The 19,954-nt window shown below is 33.5% G+C and overlaps 1 protein-coding gene, 1 long non-coding RNA gene and 1 pseudogene across 2 annotated transcripts; 1 reads left to right on the top strand and 2 right to left on the bottom strand.

The window, feature by feature from the left end:
• Positions 1-2,772: 2,772 nt before the first annotated feature.
• LOC100261144 (BURP domain-containing protein 3-like) lies at positions 2,773-4,224 on the bottom strand (annotated as a pseudogene).
• A 5,262-nt stretch (positions 4,225-9,486) lies between these two features.
• On the top strand, positions 9,487-10,583 carry LOC109122493 (uncharacterized). The gene is made up of 2 exons (XR_002029901.2): positions 9,487-9,812; positions 10,056-10,583. It is a non-coding gene; the product is annotated as an uncharacterized LOC109122493 (long non-coding RNA).
• Positions 10,584-10,961: 378 nt separating this feature from the next.
• Positions 10,962-12,550, bottom strand: LOC100852625 (BURP domain protein RD22). The gene is given in 5 exon segments (XM_059736203.1): positions 10,962-11,567; positions 11,569-11,885; positions 11,998-12,103; positions 12,202-12,255; positions 12,519-12,550. Coding segments are annotated over 3 exon segments (780 nt in total). The 5' UTR covers positions 12,032-12,103; positions 12,202-12,255; positions 12,519-12,550; the 3' UTR covers positions 10,962-11,138.
• Between the last annotated feature and the right edge of the window lie 7,404 nt (positions 12,551-19,954).

Here is a 19,954-nt window from a genome sequence, read left to right as displayed (position 1 = left end):
AAAATTAGTTTAAATTTTATTTATTTTTAAATTATTTAAATTTCATAGGTAAAAATAAGTCAAAATTTAAAAAAAAAAAAAAACATACAAAAATAAATAAATTTTTTTATTTACCTTTACTTTTTCTTTTGGTGGTGGCAAAAAAATTCTTTCTTGAATTCAAGAAAGGAAGCAACTAGCCAGCTGGCTTTCAACACTAACAAAGGCTTCAACTATAAGCAGAAAAAAGTACTCACAATATCTTGCAAGGTTCTAACAGAGATAATCCATCCAATGCCCTAAATGTTAACAGAAAGAATAAACAATTGTCTGGCAAACACAATATTCACTTTAGTTGCTTTAGAATAATCTTTTCTTCTATAAGCAACCTCAAGAAGTTAACAATCCCTAAGACAACCACCAGTTTAATAATGCTATTTTCTATAACCATAGATACGGTAACACCAAGAATCCCATCAGATAACAAAATCACATTACATGTCTAGTCTGCACTAAAAGCAAATTCACCTTTGATCCATAAGAAGCATAGGATGCTGATGGGATGTGCATGTGCCATGCACAATTGTGTATGGCAGTCTTTGTCATAGTTAATGGCATTCAATTTTAAGCCTGACTATGCTACATATATATCTTATTAATGAGAGATATATGTTTTTTTATCCAGGCCAATTAAACATCTCTGATCATGTACAAGAACAACCAATTCAATTCACTCTCTCTTCCCAAAGTAGTGTGTTTTCTGACCCTCTTCCCCTTTCTGAACTGTCCATTCTTCTGTGGATCTTCTTCAAGGGCAGCCACCAAACTATTGTCATCTTTGAGTTTGGTTGGTCCATTTTTTTCATTTTTCTTAGGCAGCTCCCAGGGCCATTAATACAATAGCAGAGATTGAAGATTGAAGGCAAAGGATAGAAGCTTAAAATTAAAAATTGTGAAGTTATTTATTACAAAAAAAAAAAAAAAAGAGTGGATCAGCATCTGCACTTGTAAAAATAAGCCCTCTTCAATATGGATTCTAATTCATCCCCCATGTCATAAACTTCTAGGGTTTTCGAGATTGGTGGCCTCCAACCACGGAAGGATTCTGGTGAGGAATGAGTTTGTTCATTTTTGTTGTTCATTTGATATAAGAACCGTACTTTTTTGTAACTTGGTTATCCCATAGAAATTATCACTCTCTTATGAAATTGGAAAATCCAAGATGTTTTGAGATTGCAAAATTTGTCAAACTCTCTCTATGTGATTCTTTTATAGTCCTGTTTATCTGGCAGAAGGTTTTCAAAGGAAGGAAGTAATTTCAATGCAAAACAACAGGAAACAAGAACACGGAGTCAAATCAAGCAATAACATACATTCAGAAAATGCATATTATTGTTTAAAAATTGGTTAACAATTCTTATTTTGATATTATTATTTCCTCCAACAACCAAGTACAAGTGAATGACAAAGCTTCACTCTGCACATTAGACAAGTGAATGACACTATACAAAGGCAACAAAAAACAACCCAAGCAGGCAAAAAATGGCCCACAAAATCACACAAATGGTTCCTCAAAGTCAAAATCGAATCACACAAATGTATCCAAAAAACCCATGAGCATCTCTACAAAATTCATTGAACCTGTAAACTCATCAAACCCACTCCCACAAAGTCAAAATTGCCCACAAAACTTCAAAATAAACCATTGGCATGAGAATCATAAAGAATCGTACTAAAGAATATATTAATAAACCATTTCCAAACATAAAACAACCATTCTACCTATGGTTTAACCCCATTGCTGAGAAAGAGGAAGAACGAAAGCTGAAACCTAAATAGAGAGAAAATGGGGAAGAAATTACCTTAAGAAAGCTTGGTGATGGTCGTGGAACCAATGAGCTACACAATGATGAGGTGAGGGTTGGGGATCGCCGATTGCAATTAAGACTAGAGAGCTACAAGGGATGGGCTAGGGTTGGGCGTCAGGTGTCGGGTTGCAATCGTGATTTGGGGAGGTTTAAAAAGTTTGTTTTTTCTATTTAACCAAAAAAAATTGAAAATTCAATAATAAGTCATCAAAAACTAGAAAAAAAAAAAACTTAAATTTTGAAAGCAAATTACTTTTAGCAAAAAGTGAAAAAAACAAACATCGCCTTAGTGTAAATTCAATTTTGTGAAATTATAGAGATCTATGCCTTAAACTTAAATACAGTTTTTTTTTTCACTATATGGCTAATATGAAAATTGTGGAAGATATCTCTTCAAGAGACACCTTTGGTATAAATTTGATTCTATGACATTGTGGAAATTATATTTTTTAGTATAACTTCAATTTGTTTTTAACGTGTATAACTAATAAAAAAATTATGAAAAAAGTGTCTTTTGAAGAGACACCTTCAACATAAATTTAATTTTATGAAATTATGAAAAATGTCATAAATGAACAAAAAGTATTCAAAATTTATTAATAGTTTTGTAACTATCATATTTTAAATTTTTTTTTTTCCAAACTACCATTTTTTAATAATTATTTTTTGAACTAGATGTGTAAGTTAAAAAAAGCCTGATAAGATATTTGTTAAAGTAAAATAGGGATTTCTAATATATATATATATATATATACTAATAATAATTTTTAACATAAAATATTTGGTTAAAAGGGTTGAAATCATTTTAAAAATTAAGATTTAAAAAAATTACTAATTCAAATTTTAAAATTAATTTTTAAAAATATAAATAGGATCATTTGCACAACTACAATATATACACTAGGATAAACTACAATATATACACTAGGATAATTCATAGTGATTCATTAATTACTGAATATTATGCCACACAACAATATATACAATATTCCTTTAATCAACCGGGAAAGATTGATGAATAGCATTCCACACTACATTCTTCTCAAATTAACCTGCATTTGTTCAAACCACACCATTGATACTAGAAACGACTATTACGTGGAACAATGCAACTGTGGTTGAGGATTAAATATTTCCGTTGATTTCATCATCAGGCTATTTTGGAATCCAGACCATGGCATTGTTGTGAACGAAATGGCAGACAGGGACTGTTCCTGGCTTAACATTGAGCACTTTGAAGGCCACATGTTTTGGGTGCCAAGCTGATCTGTCACTATGACAAGCTGACATGGCTTTAGCTTTGCTTCCATCAGCACCCACCAACGGAATCATGTAAGTCCGTGTCTTAGTGAATGTATGGCAGTAGAAAACAGCATATGGGTAGTTCATCTTATAGCACACCACTGATTTGTCGGCAAGCTTCTCCATTCCCACTCCAAACTCATACTCCTGGCTCCCCGTTTTGACCTCATTCGCCTGCACATTCACATTTCTTCCAAGCTTTGAAGTGCTGAAATCGATTAGGGACTCTAATGATGTTGTACAGTACTTTGCTTCTCCTTCCATGGCAGGCTCCTCGCATTCCTCTAGCTCCTTTATTATCTCGGCTTCTGTGGATTTTTCTTTCAGGGAAAACCGGTTCAAGATTTCAGGTAGCTTGTTGGATGAAAAGGGTATGGATTCAGCAACTTGATGAGGCAAGAAAACAGCTCCATTTGTAGTTGTGGCCAAGTTCATCTTCATTTTTTACCTGGATGCAGGTCTGTTTCCAAGAAGTTACCTATTTTTGAGTCATCTACTTGAGCCTCTTCTCCCGCGGGTTGAGAGAATTTATCGAAGTGGATGTGAATAGTACAAGAGGCAGTAGAAGCATCGACAGAACTTAGACCTTCTGTTGAATTTGCAAGTACAGCAATTACAAAGAAGAGTTAGAAATGTTAGTCTAGACAAATAATTTTCAAGAAATAAAGCAAATAGTTATAAAGAACAATCTTTACTCTGCAGTTTAATTCTATGATAGGAGACCATAATTAGAATCAGTAAAAGATGTTGCAGAAGAGGAGGGTAGAGATTTAATGAAACTAACTGGACTGCAACAGATCTAGTATAGCTTTAGGCATGGGAGTGCGAGGCAAAGCCAACTTCCAGTAATCCTCAGCAGGTAGAGAGGCATGGATTACTACCACCATCACCTGCATGCATGCCACCAAGTTCATTTATTCATGTAAGTTCCATTACAACGAGATAATTAAACTAGCACATGAGTGTCCTGAAGATCCCTTCTCAAGAATAGGTTTTTGTAAATGTGGATATAAACAATTTTATCACCAATCATGTGACCCCTCAACCACCACTGCTTGGCTGGTCTTACTTTCACGAGTAAAAACAACAAAGCAGTCAATTTATGTTTTATAAAGTATCTATTTGTTTAAGAATGAAAATAATATCCTTTTAATTTCACACCGTATGTACATAATTTACTAAACTTACATTCTCAAATATTATCTTCAAATATTTATAAAAATAATATATAAAATATCATATTATGAACTTGAATTAGTTTTATTGTGTTACACAAAGGATGTCGAGGGTCATCCTCTCCCCTAATCTTATAGGGTTGAAGCATCCGATTAGTTTGAGAGTATTGGAGTATTGGAAAAGAAGTGAAACTTGTCCAAAAATGATAAAATCTTAATCAGAAGAAGAAAAAATATATCACCACACTATATTGAAGTATTAGAGTATGTCATTTTCATACAATATTATCATATTAAAAAATTAATTAATTAATTAATATTTGATATTAATGAAAAACATTTTTTGCAATGATTTTGATAACATTTTATTCAATAAAAAAATTGGAAAAAATGTTTTTCAAATAATTCTTTAATGGCTATTTTTCCCAATGTTAAATTTCTATCTTAATCATCAAATTTACGTCAAAATGAAAACTGAGGGTCTCCAACGGGCCGGACCGGGCTGGCCAGCCCGGAGGAGTAAGGCCCATGGCCCAACCCGGGCGGGCCACTGAGCCCGTTGACTGGTCAACGGGCTGGTCGGGCCGGGCCCTTGGTAAATCTAAGGCCCGTGGCCCAGCCTATGGGCCCTCAAGCTGGACGGGCTGGGCGGGCTTGGGTGGGTATTGGGTAAAAATTAAAATACTTTTAAGTTTTGAAGGGAAGGGGATTCGAACCCTTTCCCTTATGAATCCATAAGCATTCAAGAAGAGCTAGCCACCAATTGAGCTGACCCTTTTTTGTGTAACTAGCCACCAAATTTTTGTAGTGTATATCATCCATCTTCAAACCGAGTTGTCATGCAAATAACTAATATTTTTATTGTACTTCAAAATATTTAAATTTGGATATATTTAATGATGCAATATTTGCAATGATAGAAAAATTTAGAAAATACTGGGGAGAAATACCTTTAATTTTTTATCTTGGTTTAATTGCGGACCCTAGATTGAAATTTGAAGCTTTGAATGAATGGTTAACAATTATTTATTTTAATGACCAAATAAAAATTGAAGAAATTAAAAATGAAATAAATTCATTATTATATAATTTATATAACTATTATAAAGAAAAATATGGTGATGATATTAGTTCTATTAAATTACCACCTACATCTACAAGCTCTTCATCTTTTTATAAAGGAGCTCTAGAAATGTTAAAAAGTCGAAAGAAGACAACAAATAGTTCTCCAAACAACACAACTGATTTAGATAGATATCTTAATATTGATTTAATTTCATTTGAAGATGATGAAGATTTTGATATTTTAATATGGTGGAAATCACAACAACACAAATATTCTGTACTTTCTATCATTGCTCGTGATGTACTAACAGTTCCTGTGAGTACAATTGCATCAGAAGCTACTTTTAGTACAGGTGGAAGAGTAGTTAGTGATAAACGATGCAGCTTAGTGTCGGATTCTATTGAAGCAAATATATGTGGGAAAGACTAGGCAATAGCAGATAAAAGGATATTTGATTCTATTCAAGAAGAAAATATGTTTGTCGATATAGAAAAACTAAAATCTTCAAGATCTTCATGGATTTGCGATAGTTCGCCATCATCGCCAAGAGATAATGATTAAAATATTTTACTAAATGTATGTCATATTTTTATTTTTATTTTTATGGTTGAAAAGTACAAATGATTGACAAATAAGTAAGTGTCAACCTAGTTGAGATGTATTTATTTTGTAGTGATGTAAACTTTTCCCACATTTTCAAATGTAATGTATACATTCAATGAATAAAATAGTTAGCAATAAATATTTTTATTAATGTAGCATTTTCTATTTCTTGAATATATATATATATATATATATATTTTAAGTGGCGGGCCTACGGGCGGGCCAGCCCACTGGGCCGGGCTAGGCCTAAATTTGGGCCCATGGCTCATCCCATCCAGAAATGGGCTCAGGTCGGGCCGGGCCGTGGGCCGCGGGCTTTTTGGAGACCCTTGTTAAACTAGCGAAAGTGATCATGAAAATTGACAAAAACCTAACAAATTAAATTAAGTGTCATGATTGTTGATGTCCGGCGGCACCAAGAATTTATTTCACGGCCACTCTGGCATGGATGGAATGATGGGCATCGATAGTAGGGTTCAATGAATCATTTCTAGTCTATTTACTTTGAAAAAAACTAAAAACTAAAAGTAACAAAATCTATAGACGATAATTCCATGTTTATATTTTTATTTAAAAATTAACATAATAAGTGTCCTAGGATATCTTTCCTATTTTTGTTTTTAAATTATAAAATAATCAAATTTTGTATAAAAATTAAAACTTTTTATACAAAAAGTATACATTATATATTTAAAATATTTAAAATTGATTTTAAAATTTTAAAACTTAAAATAGTAAAAAATAAAATAAAATAAAAAATGAATACTTCATTTTTTATACACTTTTTCAAATAAAGAGGAAAAGTAAATAAAAGAAAAAGAAAAAAAACGAAAGAAGATAAAAATATATATATATATATATATATATATATATATAATTAATAAATTATTTTAATACACGTTTTCAAATTTATTTTATAAGTCTTTCATATAAAAATTAAATAATTTGAAAACTAATTTTAATAATATTTTATATTTTCATATTTTTTTTGTAAGAAAATCAAATATGAGAAAATCATTTTTTTCAGTATTTTTTTATTTAATATATTCTAAGAACAAAACATAGTTATATTTTTTAAATAATTATTATAACACTTAATTTTTTAAGTAATTCATTACTAACATTTTTACAAATATTTTGATTAAAAAAATATTGATTGAGGACACAAGAGAACTTGTGATCACAATAATGGATAACATGAAAGGACCATCACTTATTTCAAGAATAATTAATTAATTAATTAATTAATTAATTCATTAATTAAAAATAAAAATAATAAATTGATTTAAAAAATTAGACAAAATACAAATAAAAAAAATAAAGAAGAAAAAAATATGAAAAATAAATTTAAATACAATAAATTACCTTTATATGCTATTTAAAACTAATTTCAACACACGGCAAGTGAGAATTAATATGTCATTCTCAATTTATGAAGTAAAATTGATTACAAATTCTTGATTCGTCCATCTTTCCAACTCAATATCCCACAATATCTCAATCTTCAAATGCAATAGATTCATTCCTAAACATGGGAAGCCTTTCGTCACAATTTAGAAATGTCTTTCACTTATTCTTATATAACCTTACATAGTTATCAAAATACCCTTATGTATATAAGTGAACCAAGAATCAATCCAATCATTATAAATATAGTCATTGAGGTATATGAGCTTAAATAAGGATCGATGGGACTTATAGGACAATACTAGCTCCCTCATAATCAAATTTTGAAGATGACTCAACATCCCGCTATAAAAAGTCAATTGTACTTCAATGTCCTATGTATATTACAACAAGACACTAAGTCATATCCGTAACCTGCTCCACTATACATAGTTTTCTCATGAATTAGTATTCATAATCTAGTAAGGTAAAAACTATTAGCCTCTCAAAATCACCTCTACCATTCTTGAGTTATAAATTTTCCTATTGTGTAATCAATTGACATGTCCTAGCTCACTAAGAGTTTATCTCAAATTCTACTTAAAAAACTACTATGATTATAGTTTACCTAAATACACTTTCTTAGAACTACCTAAGGGGACACACTGTCTCAAAGTCCATGAGATATCATGGTACCTCTATTAATAATACTTGTTGATGTTGGCTTTCATCAACAGTAACCCAATTCATAAGGAATATATGATCACTTTAGGATCTTAATAGTTGGTCAAAGCCACTACGAATGCAAAAACTCAATATTCTCTTAAGGTTAAGAGACAATGTATCATAACAATTTGGTGAAGTCATGATTATCTCATACTTCTGTGAACTTACATCATGATTCACTGTAGATTTCGTCTAATGTGTAACTGCACACAGTAGTGCACTTATCATGAGAGTCTTATCTCGATGTCCAAGACTAGTTATTTCTCCAACTAAGAGGTAATGCATTACAATCTCAAATAGATTGCCTAAGTTCACAAATTAATTGTAAACAAATCATCAACTTGCAAGGAACCCATGACTTGGATTTTTTTTATACAACTCCCAATCCACCTAAGTTATGTACGATACAAGAGATGCAAGTCAGGATACTCATAAAAGAGATGCAAGTCAGGATACTCATAAAGTATAATGCATAAAACAAAGATATAAAAAAGTTCAATTGAGATATTATTAAATAAATAATAAACTTTACATTTGTTATATCATGGCATGCTTTTAAAGATTCTATCATAATATATCATACCAGTTTTAAGTAACCAATGGTGCCCTTTGCATAGAGATTTACATGCCACTTGAAAAACCATAATGGTCCAAATAAAGATAACTGAACAACTATGATTAGATTATCCTACATAAAGATCTTCAACCACAGTATTAAGTAGCCTGTTCATTTCTATCTATAAAACCACCTTGAACTCATCCACTTTATTTCCTAGGAGAAAGGGAATACTAGAGCCAATCCTTTTCTAATCATCCCTTTTTTTTTCCATCTAACCCTCACTAACTTCATTGCCAAGGGTAGTTGGACATTGCACTACTCTTTGTGAGTAGGATTCTTATAAAAAAAAGCTATGTGGTCCGTGTGATTGCAACCAATTAGACAAGGAGTTACTAAGCTTGTCCATAATCAACTTGACCCTAGAGTTCCTATACTAACAAAAAAGTTTGATGAAAAAGATATTGTGTTGTTAACAATGAAAGGTTGTCAACAATGGAACATGATGATTACAAGATATCTAGAAAACACACTAAACTATATTACCATAAATCTCAAAATTATCATGCTATTAGTTATTAACTTATTAACCATGAATTGTCTATTGTGAACCATAAACTATAAATCATAAACTCTAAACCCTAAATATACGTAGTCTTAAGATTGATAACGATATACCTAGTTGGCTTGCCTATAATATTTTGATTCATAACAAGGTAAGATTGCGGATTAGATTAGACCAACTCCAATTAGGTTAATTAAACTCACATGAAATTCAGCTTGCTAATCTAAGAATTGGGTCGGCAATAGATTCTTTTGGGCCAATACTCTGTGCCTGCAAAGGTGATTTTTATGTAGGTTTTCCTTTATATTGTTACGTCTTGAATTAGTCGTATTTTTCAATCGTAAAGGAAAATACAGCCGTCTAAAGATTTGGGCCAGCCCGAGCCCCAGGGATTAATGGGCCGGGTTTGGGTCCATTGTCATCTGCCTTTCCTGTGCACATGGCACTTGTTGGCGGTCATTCCGGAAAATTCAAACCTCTTGAGTGACTTCCTTTTGCGAGCTTGTATGTGCGGGGCCAAAAACTAGGGTTCCGTAGATCGCCTGAAACTTCGCTTCTATCATGGCCTCGGATTCGCATCGATCAGGTAATTTTTTTCTCATCAATACTCTCTCCCAAAACCATAGATCTCTTTCGGCATTCATTTTCTCTTCAAAATTTCATCTTTGTTGCATTGTTCTTGGTAAAACATGCAACGAATCTTCTATTTTTGATGAGGCAATTTTATGAAAATTTTCATGTGGTAGGGTTACAGAGATTTTCGCCTTTCTTGTTCAAATTTGAAGTAATTTGCATTCGTTGTTGGCCTGTAATTGGTTTCTGTATGCAGTTTTTTTCTTCAAAGAAAAGGAAACTGCTATCTCCTGGTTTGAAGACTGGAAGAATCGAAAAAGATTCAAAAAGAGCAGTCGATGGTTCTCCCAGTAGCAAGGGCACCTTAGACAACTATTTGGTAACTTCTCCGGATGATAATTCCACTGCTCGTGGTTCATCAGCAGGAAAAGGCCCAGTTAAAAGAAATTTGACATTGGAGATTAATTTGCCTTCTAAAGATGAAAATGAAAATGCCCTTTTATCAGGCCAATTTGGAGAAACTCATACGGAAAATTCCCGGGGTTTATCTCAGATGGGTGGTGTTGGAGTTGGAGAGCAATTGAAGGATTGCTCAGTCTCTGCACATGGTCCCGTGAACTCGGTACTGAAATAGTGCCACAGAAGCAAAGCTTTTTTGTTTTGTTTTTTAGTCTCTTTTGTTTTCTTGTCACGAGGAAACCCTTGATAATGACTCATCCTACAAACATGTCACGTTTTTCTATTTTTGTTGTAATAAAAGAAGATGCAATGGCTTTGATGGCAAGTTGGCAATTGGCAACCTTATCTCCAAACTGTTTCTCTGTATTTAGTTTTGTCTGTAAGAGTTTTTTCACTCACTTGTGTAGGTGTAGTAATAATCATTTAAGTTATGTTTGATTCTAAAAAAAATATTAAAGAATATGGGTTTATCACATATTATTAAAATTAATTATAAATTTGTGTATTTTTAAATTTATGGCCCATATTACACATGTATTGTTTGGCTTCAGGGCACAACAACATTAATCTTATTCAATTCTTTCTCCGGCCATATATGAAACAGTGAAGGTTATTTCCAATATTTCATATGATTGGAATTAATATAAAAAAAAAATATTGGCTAATTGCTTTGCTGAGGACTATTGCACACAACATATATATATATATATACCATAATACTCCTTAATTAATCAACCTGGAAACATTGATGAATACATAGCATCAATTGCACACTACACACATTAATCCTCGAACCTGCATTTATTCGAACCATTCATACTACAAACAGCTTTAAGATGGAACTGATAATGCAACTGGGCTTGAGGCTTGAGGCTGATTCTTACTTTGGAATCCAGACCATGGCATTGTTGTGAAGGAAATGATAGACTGCGACCGTTCCTGGCTTAATTTTGAGCACTTGGAAAGCCACATGCTGTGGGTGCCAAGCTGATGTATCACTGTGACAAGCTGCCATGGCTTTAGCTTTGCTTCCATCAGCACCCACCAATGGAATCATGTAAGTTCGTGTCTTAGTGAAGGTATGGCAATAGAAAACAGCATATGGGTAGTTCATCTTATGGCACACCACTGATTTGTCTGCAACCTTCTTCATTCCCACTCCAAATTCATACTCTTGGCTTCCCGTTTTGACCTCATTCGTCAGCACATTCACATTTCTTCCGAGCTTTGAAGTGCTGAAATCGATTAGGGACTCTAATGATGTTGCACAGAACCTAGATTCTCCATCCATGGCAGCCTCCTCACACTAGCTCTTCTATCTCCTTCTTCATCAGCTCAGCTTCTGCAGATTTTTCCTTCACTGAAAGCCGGTTCAAAATTTTGGGTAACTTCTTAGATGAAAAGGATATGGAGTCAGCAACTTGACAAGGCAAGAACATACCTTCATTTGTACTTTGTGGCAACTGCAGCATCATTTTTGTACCTGGGTGCAGATCTGTTTGCAAGAAGAAGTTACCTATATTTAAGCCATCTTGAGCCTGCTTTGCATGGAATGGTTGAGGGATTTTGTTGAACTGATTGTGAATCCCAAAACATCTGGCAGCAGAAGCATTGAAAGAAGTTACGCCTTGAATTTGCAAATTCAGCAATGACAAAGAAAAATTATGAGCTTAATGTGAGATTGAATAACCTAAAAGAAAGGATGTTGCCACTGAGTCTAGAGATGTATTGAAACAAACCAGGCTGCAAGTGATCCTTCACAGCTTTGGGCATGGGAGTATGAGACAAAACCAACTTCCAGTAACCTTCAGAAGGTAGAGAAGCATGGCTTACTACCACCACCACCTGCAATTAAGTTGCATTAATAACAATAACACAACTGAAAGAATATTTGATTGACAATATTCATAACAAAAATGAAGAGGAAAAAGATGTGGACTTACCGAAAGAAAAGCCAGAATGGGAAGAGGATGGAGTGAGAACACTCGTCAAGTTGACTCAGTGGTGGTGGTGGTGGTGGTAGTAAGCCATGCTTCTCTACCTTATGAGGGTTACTGGAAGTTGGTTTTGCCTCATACTCCCATGCCCAAAGCTGTGAAGGATCACTTCTCTAGACTCAGTGGCAACATCCTTTCTTTTAGGTTATTCGATCTCACATTAAAATATTTTATCCCGAACACCCCATTTGGAACTGCAATATTTTAAATATTTAACATAGCTTCATTTGTGGTTTGTGGCAACTGCAGCATCATTTTTGTACCTGTTTGCAACTGAGACAAGAAGCTTGCGAGTCGCATGGAAAGACGTGAAGTGTATTGGTTTCTATATATAGAGATTTCTTGGATATTTTGGGACCTACCATTCCTTGCAGGCCTGGTGGCACTCACATGCTTAACTCTTTCGTTTTAGTCGGCTTGTGCCATCATCCTTATCTGAATCTGATAGACATTCATCCACTCTTGTTAAGTCTTATTCAACAGTTAAAATAAAAAATAATAAATAAATATATAAATAAAAAAAGATGAAAAGTGTGTGCTCTTGCACAAATCAGAAAATAAAAACCCAATTTTAAAAAATTTAAATTTAATACATTTTTTAGAAAATAATTAAGATTTTGAATACTTTTCAATTGAGGTATTAATTTTGAATATATAAATACTATATTTCAACGATACATGTATTACTTTGACCATTCGAGATATTACCTTCAACTTTAAATTGGATGAAATTTTTTTATTGGTATTATTAAGAGCTCATTATTAAGAAAATGCTTTCATTATTAATTAAGAGCTCAATTTAGTTAATAAAAAAAAAATAAACTTAATAAATAAATAAAAAAACCTAAGGCTATATTTAGTTTCTAAAAAATACTAAAGAAAAAAAACAAATACTAAAAGAAAGGGTTTTCATTTCATTATAAAAAAAAATCAAATATAATTAAAATTAATTAAAAAAAACTATCTATTTTAAAATTATTTAATGCTTATATAATAAATAAAAATAAATTAATTTAATTTAAAGACACATATAAAATAATTTATTAATTTAAATTTTATTTTATTTTTTTCGCTTACTCTTTCCTTCTACAATTTTTTAAACATAGCTTTAAGAAAATTGAGAAGATTATCTGCAGTCGGCGGCACTGATAATTTATTTCTTATGATCATATTTAATACCATAAAGAAGAAAAAAGTATTAAGAAAATAATTGATAAAATATTATAAGTAATTTTTAAGATTTTTAAAAATATTTGATAAAATTTTTCAAACACTTAATTTTGTTTTAAAATGTTTTTAAGGTTAAAAGTGTTTTTTAAAATCATTGTTTAATATATTCTAAAGATCCATTTGGTTGTGATTTTAAGGAGTGCTTTTAATATTTCAAAATTTTTATCTTTCAAGTATTAAAAAAACCAAAAATGTTTTTAATAATAATTCTCATATTGTATTTGATAATAATTCTATAAAATGTTTATAGTATTTATAACACTTGAATGATAAAAAATTTCAAGTGTTAAAAGGGTTAGAAGCGCTTCATAAAATTACTATCAAATGGGCTCTCAAACACACTCTAATAACTCGTTTAATAGTGATTGTACGAAATACTTTTAATATTTTTAACATTTCAAAAAATTTATCTTTTAAATATTACAAAAGATAAAAACGTTTTTCACAACCACTATCCGTTTGATAATAATTTTATGAAATATTTTTAATATTTTGAATATTTAAAAAATAAAAATCTTCATATGTTATAAATATAAAAAAAAAAAATTTTAAAACCACTACCAAACTCATGAATGACATCCAATTTTATTTTGAATACAAAATTTGTAACAATATAATCAATGTTGTTTTGCAATTATAGGCATCATTTTACTAATTAAAAATTTATAAATTTATAAATTATTTTTTATTTTTATGTAATAAAAGAAAATAAGTAGAATACTTTTTAAAAAAATATATAAATATAATTTATTAATTTTAAATTATTTTTTTTTCCTTCCCTTCCATTTTTGGTTTAATTTTTTGATACCCAAACATAAACTTCTTCAAACTTATTGTCTTAAAATCCACTTTTGACGACTGCCCCATTACCTTGAATTGGTAAATTCAAATTCAAATTCAATTCAAATTTATTGAAATTCAAACTCAATGAATTTCACATGTCTTTCACTGCAAAAGGGAGATGTTTTGATTCTTTTGAAGTAAATGATTGTGGCTGCTCATCTGGATGAAAAGGCAATAATTCCATTTCCCTTTTTATTGTACCAACTCTAACTCAAAAAAGCCAACCCTACCACTTACTTTAAAGACGTAAAGAGAGTGAGAGGGGGAGGAATGGGATGAGGAAGATAGTACTTCTCATTAATTATTGAAGATCTGTAAAGATTCTTTCAAAAATAGAAAAATATAAAATGGAGTAATTGAGGAAGATAATGGGCCGATCTTAAAATAGCAATCAACTATAGGACCCACGCTAACTGCCAATCCCTTATTCAAATATTGTGAAAATGTGTGGGAATCCCCGTACTTAGAAATGATTTCTTGTCAAAAACAAAAACAAAAAAAATGGATGAGAAATTAATAATAAAGGTTTCTTAAAAAAAATCTAATTTTTTCATATTATAAGTAATTTTTAAGATTTTTAAAAATATTTGATAAAATTTTTCAAACACTTAATTTTGTTTTAAAATGTTTTTAAGGTTAAAAGAGTTTTTTAAAATCATTGTTTAATATATTCAAAAGATCCATTTGGTTGTGACTTTAAGGAGTACTTTTAATATTTCAAAATTTTTATCTTTCAAGTATTAAAAAAGTCAAAAATGTTTTTAATAATAATTCTCATATTGTATTTGATAATAATTCTATAAAATGTTTAAGGATGTACAAGGGTTCCAAAGTGTGAACCGAAGTGGGGATCGGGCCCAAATCACTTTGTTATGGGTTTTTAAATGAAATAGTGGCTCATCCATGGTCAGAAGAGGGTCCCGGAATCACTAAGCTCGGATGTACCAAATGTTGTTAAGGATGTACCAAGGGTCTAAAAATGAGTTCCGAAGTGGGGATCGGCCCCAAATCACTTTGTTATGGGTTTCTAAAAGCAATTATGGACCGTCCATGTTGAAATGGGGGTCTCGGAATACATCGGATCAGATGTACCAAATTTAATGAAGGATGTATCAAATTTAATTAAGGATGTACCAAATTTTGTGAAGGATGTACCAATGGTTCCAAAGTGCGATCCGAAGTAGGGATCGGCCCCATATCACTTTGTTATGGGTTTCTAAATTAAATAGTGGCTCATCCATGGTCAAAAGGGCGTCCCAAAATCACTAGGCTCGGATGTACCAAATTTAATGAAGGATGTACCAAATTTTGTGAAGAATGTACCGAGGGTCCGAAAATACGTTTCGAAGTGAGGATCGACTCCCAATCACTTTGTTATGGGTTTCTTAAAGAAATCATGGACCATCCATGTTGAAATACTGGTCTCGGAATCTATCGGATCGGATGTACTAAATTTTGTGAAGGATGTACCAAATTTTGTTAAGGATGTACCAAGGGTTCCAAAGTGTGAACCGAAGTAAGGATCGGGCCCATATCACTTTGTTATGGGTTTTTAAATGAAATAGTGGCTCATCCATGGTCAGAAGAGGGTCTCGGAATCACTAAGCTCGAATGTACCAAATTTTATTAAGGATGTACCAAGGATCTAAAAATGCGTTCCGAAGTGGGGATCGGCCCCAAATCACTTTGTTATGGGTTTCTAAAAGCAATTATGGACCATCCATGTTGAAATGGGGGTCTCGGAATCTGTCGGATCAGATGTACCAAATTTAATAAAGGATGTACCAAATTTTGTGAAGGATGTACCAAATTTTGTAAAGGATGTACCAAGGGTTCCAAAGTGTGAACCGAAGTGGGATCGGGCCCAAATCACTTTGTTATGGGTTTTTAAATGAAATAGTGGCTCATCCATGGTCAGAAGAGGGTCCCGGAATCACTAAACTCGGATATACCAAATTTAATGAAGGATGTACTAAGGGTCCGAAAATGAGTCACGAAGTCGGGATCGACCCCCAATCACTTTGTTATGGGTTTCTAAAAGCAATTATGGACCATCCATGTTGAAATGGGGGTCTCGGAATCTATCGGATCGGATGTACTAAATTTAATGAAGGATGTACCAAATTTAATTAAGAATGTACCAAATTTTGTTAAGGATGTACCAAGGGTTCCAAAGTGCGATCCGAAGTCGGGATCGGCCCCAAATCACTTTGTTATGGGTTTATAAATGAAATAGTGGCTCATCCATCGTCAAAAGGGGGTCCTAAAATCACTAGGCTCGGATGTACCAAATTTAATGAAGGATGTACCAAATTTTGTGAAGAATGTACCGAGTGTCCGAAAATGCATTTCGAAGTGAGGATTGACTCCCAATCACTTTGTTATGGGTTTCTAAAAGAAATTATGGATCATCCATGTTGAAATGGGGGTCTCGGAATCTGTCGGATCGGATGTACCAAATTTAATGAAGGATGTACCAAATTTTGTGAAAGATGTACCAAATTTTGTTAACGATGTACCAAAGGTTCCAAAGTGTGAATCAAAGTGGGGATCGGGCCCAAATCACTTTGTTATTGGTTTTCAAATGAAATAGTGGCTCATCCATGGTCAGAAGAGGGTCCCGGAATCACTAAGCTCAGATGTACCAAATTTTATTAAGGATGTACGAAGGGTCTAAAAATGCGTTCCGAAGTGAGGATCGGCCCCAAATCACTTTGTTATGGGTTTCTAAATGCAATTATGGACCATCCATGTTGAAATGGGGGTCTCGGAATCTGTCGGATCGGATGTACCAAATTTAATGAAGGATGTACCAAATTTTGTGAAGCATGTACCAAATTTTGTAAAGGATGTACCAAGGGTACCAAAGTGTGAACCGAAGTGGGGATCAGGCCCAAATCACTTTGTTATGGGTTTTTAAATGAAATAATGGCTCATCCATGGTCAGAAGAAGGTCCCGGAATCACTAAGCTCGGATGTACCAAATTTAATGAAAGATGTACTAAGGGTCCAAAAATGAGTCACGAAGTGGGGATCGACACCCAATCACTTTGTTATGGGTTTCTAAAAGCAATTATGGACCATCCATGTTGAAATGGGGGTCTCGGAATCTATCGGATCAGATGTACCATATTTAATGAAGGATGTACCAAATTTAATTAAGAATGTACCAAATTTTGTTAAGGATGTACCAAGGGTTCCAAAGTGCGAACCGAAGTGGGGATCAGCCCCAAATCACTTTGTTATGGGTTTCTTAATGAAATAGTGGCTCACCCATGGTCAAAAGGGGGTCCCGAAATCACTAGGCTCGGATGCACCAAATTTAATGAAGAATGTACCAAATTTTGTGAAGAATGTACCGAGGGTCTGAAAATGCATTTCGAAGTGAGGATCGACTCCCAATCACTTTGTTATGGGTTTCTAAAATAAATTATAAATCATCCATGTTGAAATGGGGGTCTCGGAATCTGTTGGATCGGATGTACCAAATTTAATGAAGGATGTACCAAATTTTGGGAAGGATGTAGGAAATTTTGTTAAGGATGTACCAAGGGTTCCAAAGTGTGAACCGAAGTGGGGATCGGGTCCAAATCACTTTATTATAGGTTTTTAAATGAAATAGTGGCTCATCCATGGTCAGAAGAGGGTCCCGGAATCACTAAGCTCGAATGCACCAAATTTTATTAAGGATGTACGAAGGGTCTAAAAATGCGTTCCGAAGTGGGGATCGGCCCCAAATCACTTTGTTATGGGTTTCTAAAAGCAATTATGGACCATCCATGTTGAAATGGGGGTCTCAGAATCTGTCGGATCGGATGTCCCAAATTTAATGAAGGATGTACCAAATTTTATGAAGGATGTACCAAATTTTGTAAAGGATGTACCAAGGGTTCCAAAGTGTGAACCAAAGTGAGGATCGGGCCCAAATCACTTTGTTATGGGTTTTTAAATGAAATAGTGGCTCATCCATGGTCAGAAGAGGGTCCCGGAATTACTAAGCTGGGATGTACCAAATTTTGTTAAAGATGTACGAAAGGTCTAAAAATGCGTTCCGAAGTGGGGATCGGCCCCAAATCACTCTGTAATGGGTTTCTAAAAGCAATTATGGACCATCCATGTTGAAATGGGGGTCTCAGAATCTGTCGGATCGGATGTACCAAATTTAATGATGGATGTACCAAATTTTGTGAAGGATGTACCAAATTTTGTAAAGAATATACCAAGGGTTCCAAAGTGTGAACCGAAGTGGGGATCGGGCCCAAATCACTTTGTTATGGGTTTTTAAATGAAATAGTGGCTCATCCATGGTGAGAAGAGGGTCCCGGAATCACTAACCTCGGATGTACCAAATTTTGTTAAGGATGTACGAAGGGTCTAAAAATGCGTTCCAAAGTGGGGATCAGCCCCAAATCACTTTGTTATGGGTTTCTAAATGAAATAGTGGCTCACCCATGGTCAAAAGGGTGTCCCGAAATCACTAGGCTCGGATGTACCAAATTTAATGAAGGATGTACCAAATTTTGTGAAGAATGTACCGAGGGTCCGAAAATGCATTTCGAAGTGAGGATCGACTCCCAATCACTTTGTTATGGGTTTCTAAAAGAAATTATGGACCATCCATGTTGAAATGGGGGTCTCGGAATCTGTTGGATCGGATGTACCAAATTTAATGAAGGATGTACCAAATTTTGTCAAGGATGTACCAAATTTTGTTAAGGATGTACCAAGGGTTCCAAAGTGTGAACCGAAGTGGGGATCGGGCCATAATCACTTTATTATGGGTTTTTAAATGAAATAGTGGTTCATCCATGGTCAGAAGAGGGTCCCCGAATCACTAAGCTCGGATGTACCAAATTTTATTAAGGATGTACAAAGGGTCGAAAAATGCGTTCCGAAGTGGGGATCGGCCCTAAATCACTTTGTTATGGGTTTCTAAAAGCAATTATGGACCATCCATGTTGAAAGTGGGGTCTCAGAATCTGTCGGATCGGATGTACCAAATTTAATGAAGGATGTACCAAATTTTGTGAATGATGTACCAAATTTTTTAAATGATGTACCAATGGTTCCAAAGTGTAAACCGAAGTGGGGATCCGACCCAAATCACTTTGTTATGGGTTTTTAAATCAAATAGTGGCTCATCCATGGTCAGAAGAGGGTCCCGGAATCACTAAGCTCGGATGTACCAAATGTTGTTAAGGACGTACCAAGGGTCTAAAAATGCGTTCAGAAGTGGGGATCAGCCCCAAATCACTTTGTTATGGGTTTCTAAAAGCAATTATGGACCATCCATGTTGAAATGGGCGTGTCGGAATACATCGGATCGCATGTACCAAATTTAAAGAAGGATGTACCAAATTTAATTAAGGATGTACCAAATTTTGTGAAGGATGTACCAATGGTTCCAAAGTGCGATCCGAAGTGGGGATCGGGCCCACATAACTTTGTTATGGGTTTCTAAAAGCAATGATGGACCATCCATGTTGAAATGGGGGTCTCAAAATCTGTTGGATCGGATGTACCAAATTTAATGAAGGATGTACCAAATTTAATTAAGAATGTACCAAATTTTGTTATGGATGTACCAAGGGTTCCAAAATGCGAACCAAAGTGGGGATTGGCCCCA

This window comes from Vitis vinifera, chromosome 4 (assembly GCF_030704535.1).
Source record: "Vitis vinifera cultivar Pinot Noir 40024 chromosome 4, ASM3070453v1".
Lineage (NCBI taxonomy): Eukaryota > Viridiplantae > Streptophyta > Magnoliopsida > Vitales > Vitaceae > Vitis > Vitis vinifera.
The sequence above is the reverse complement of the archived record's forward strand: the minus strand, read 5'-3'. Positions and strand labels throughout refer to the sequence as shown.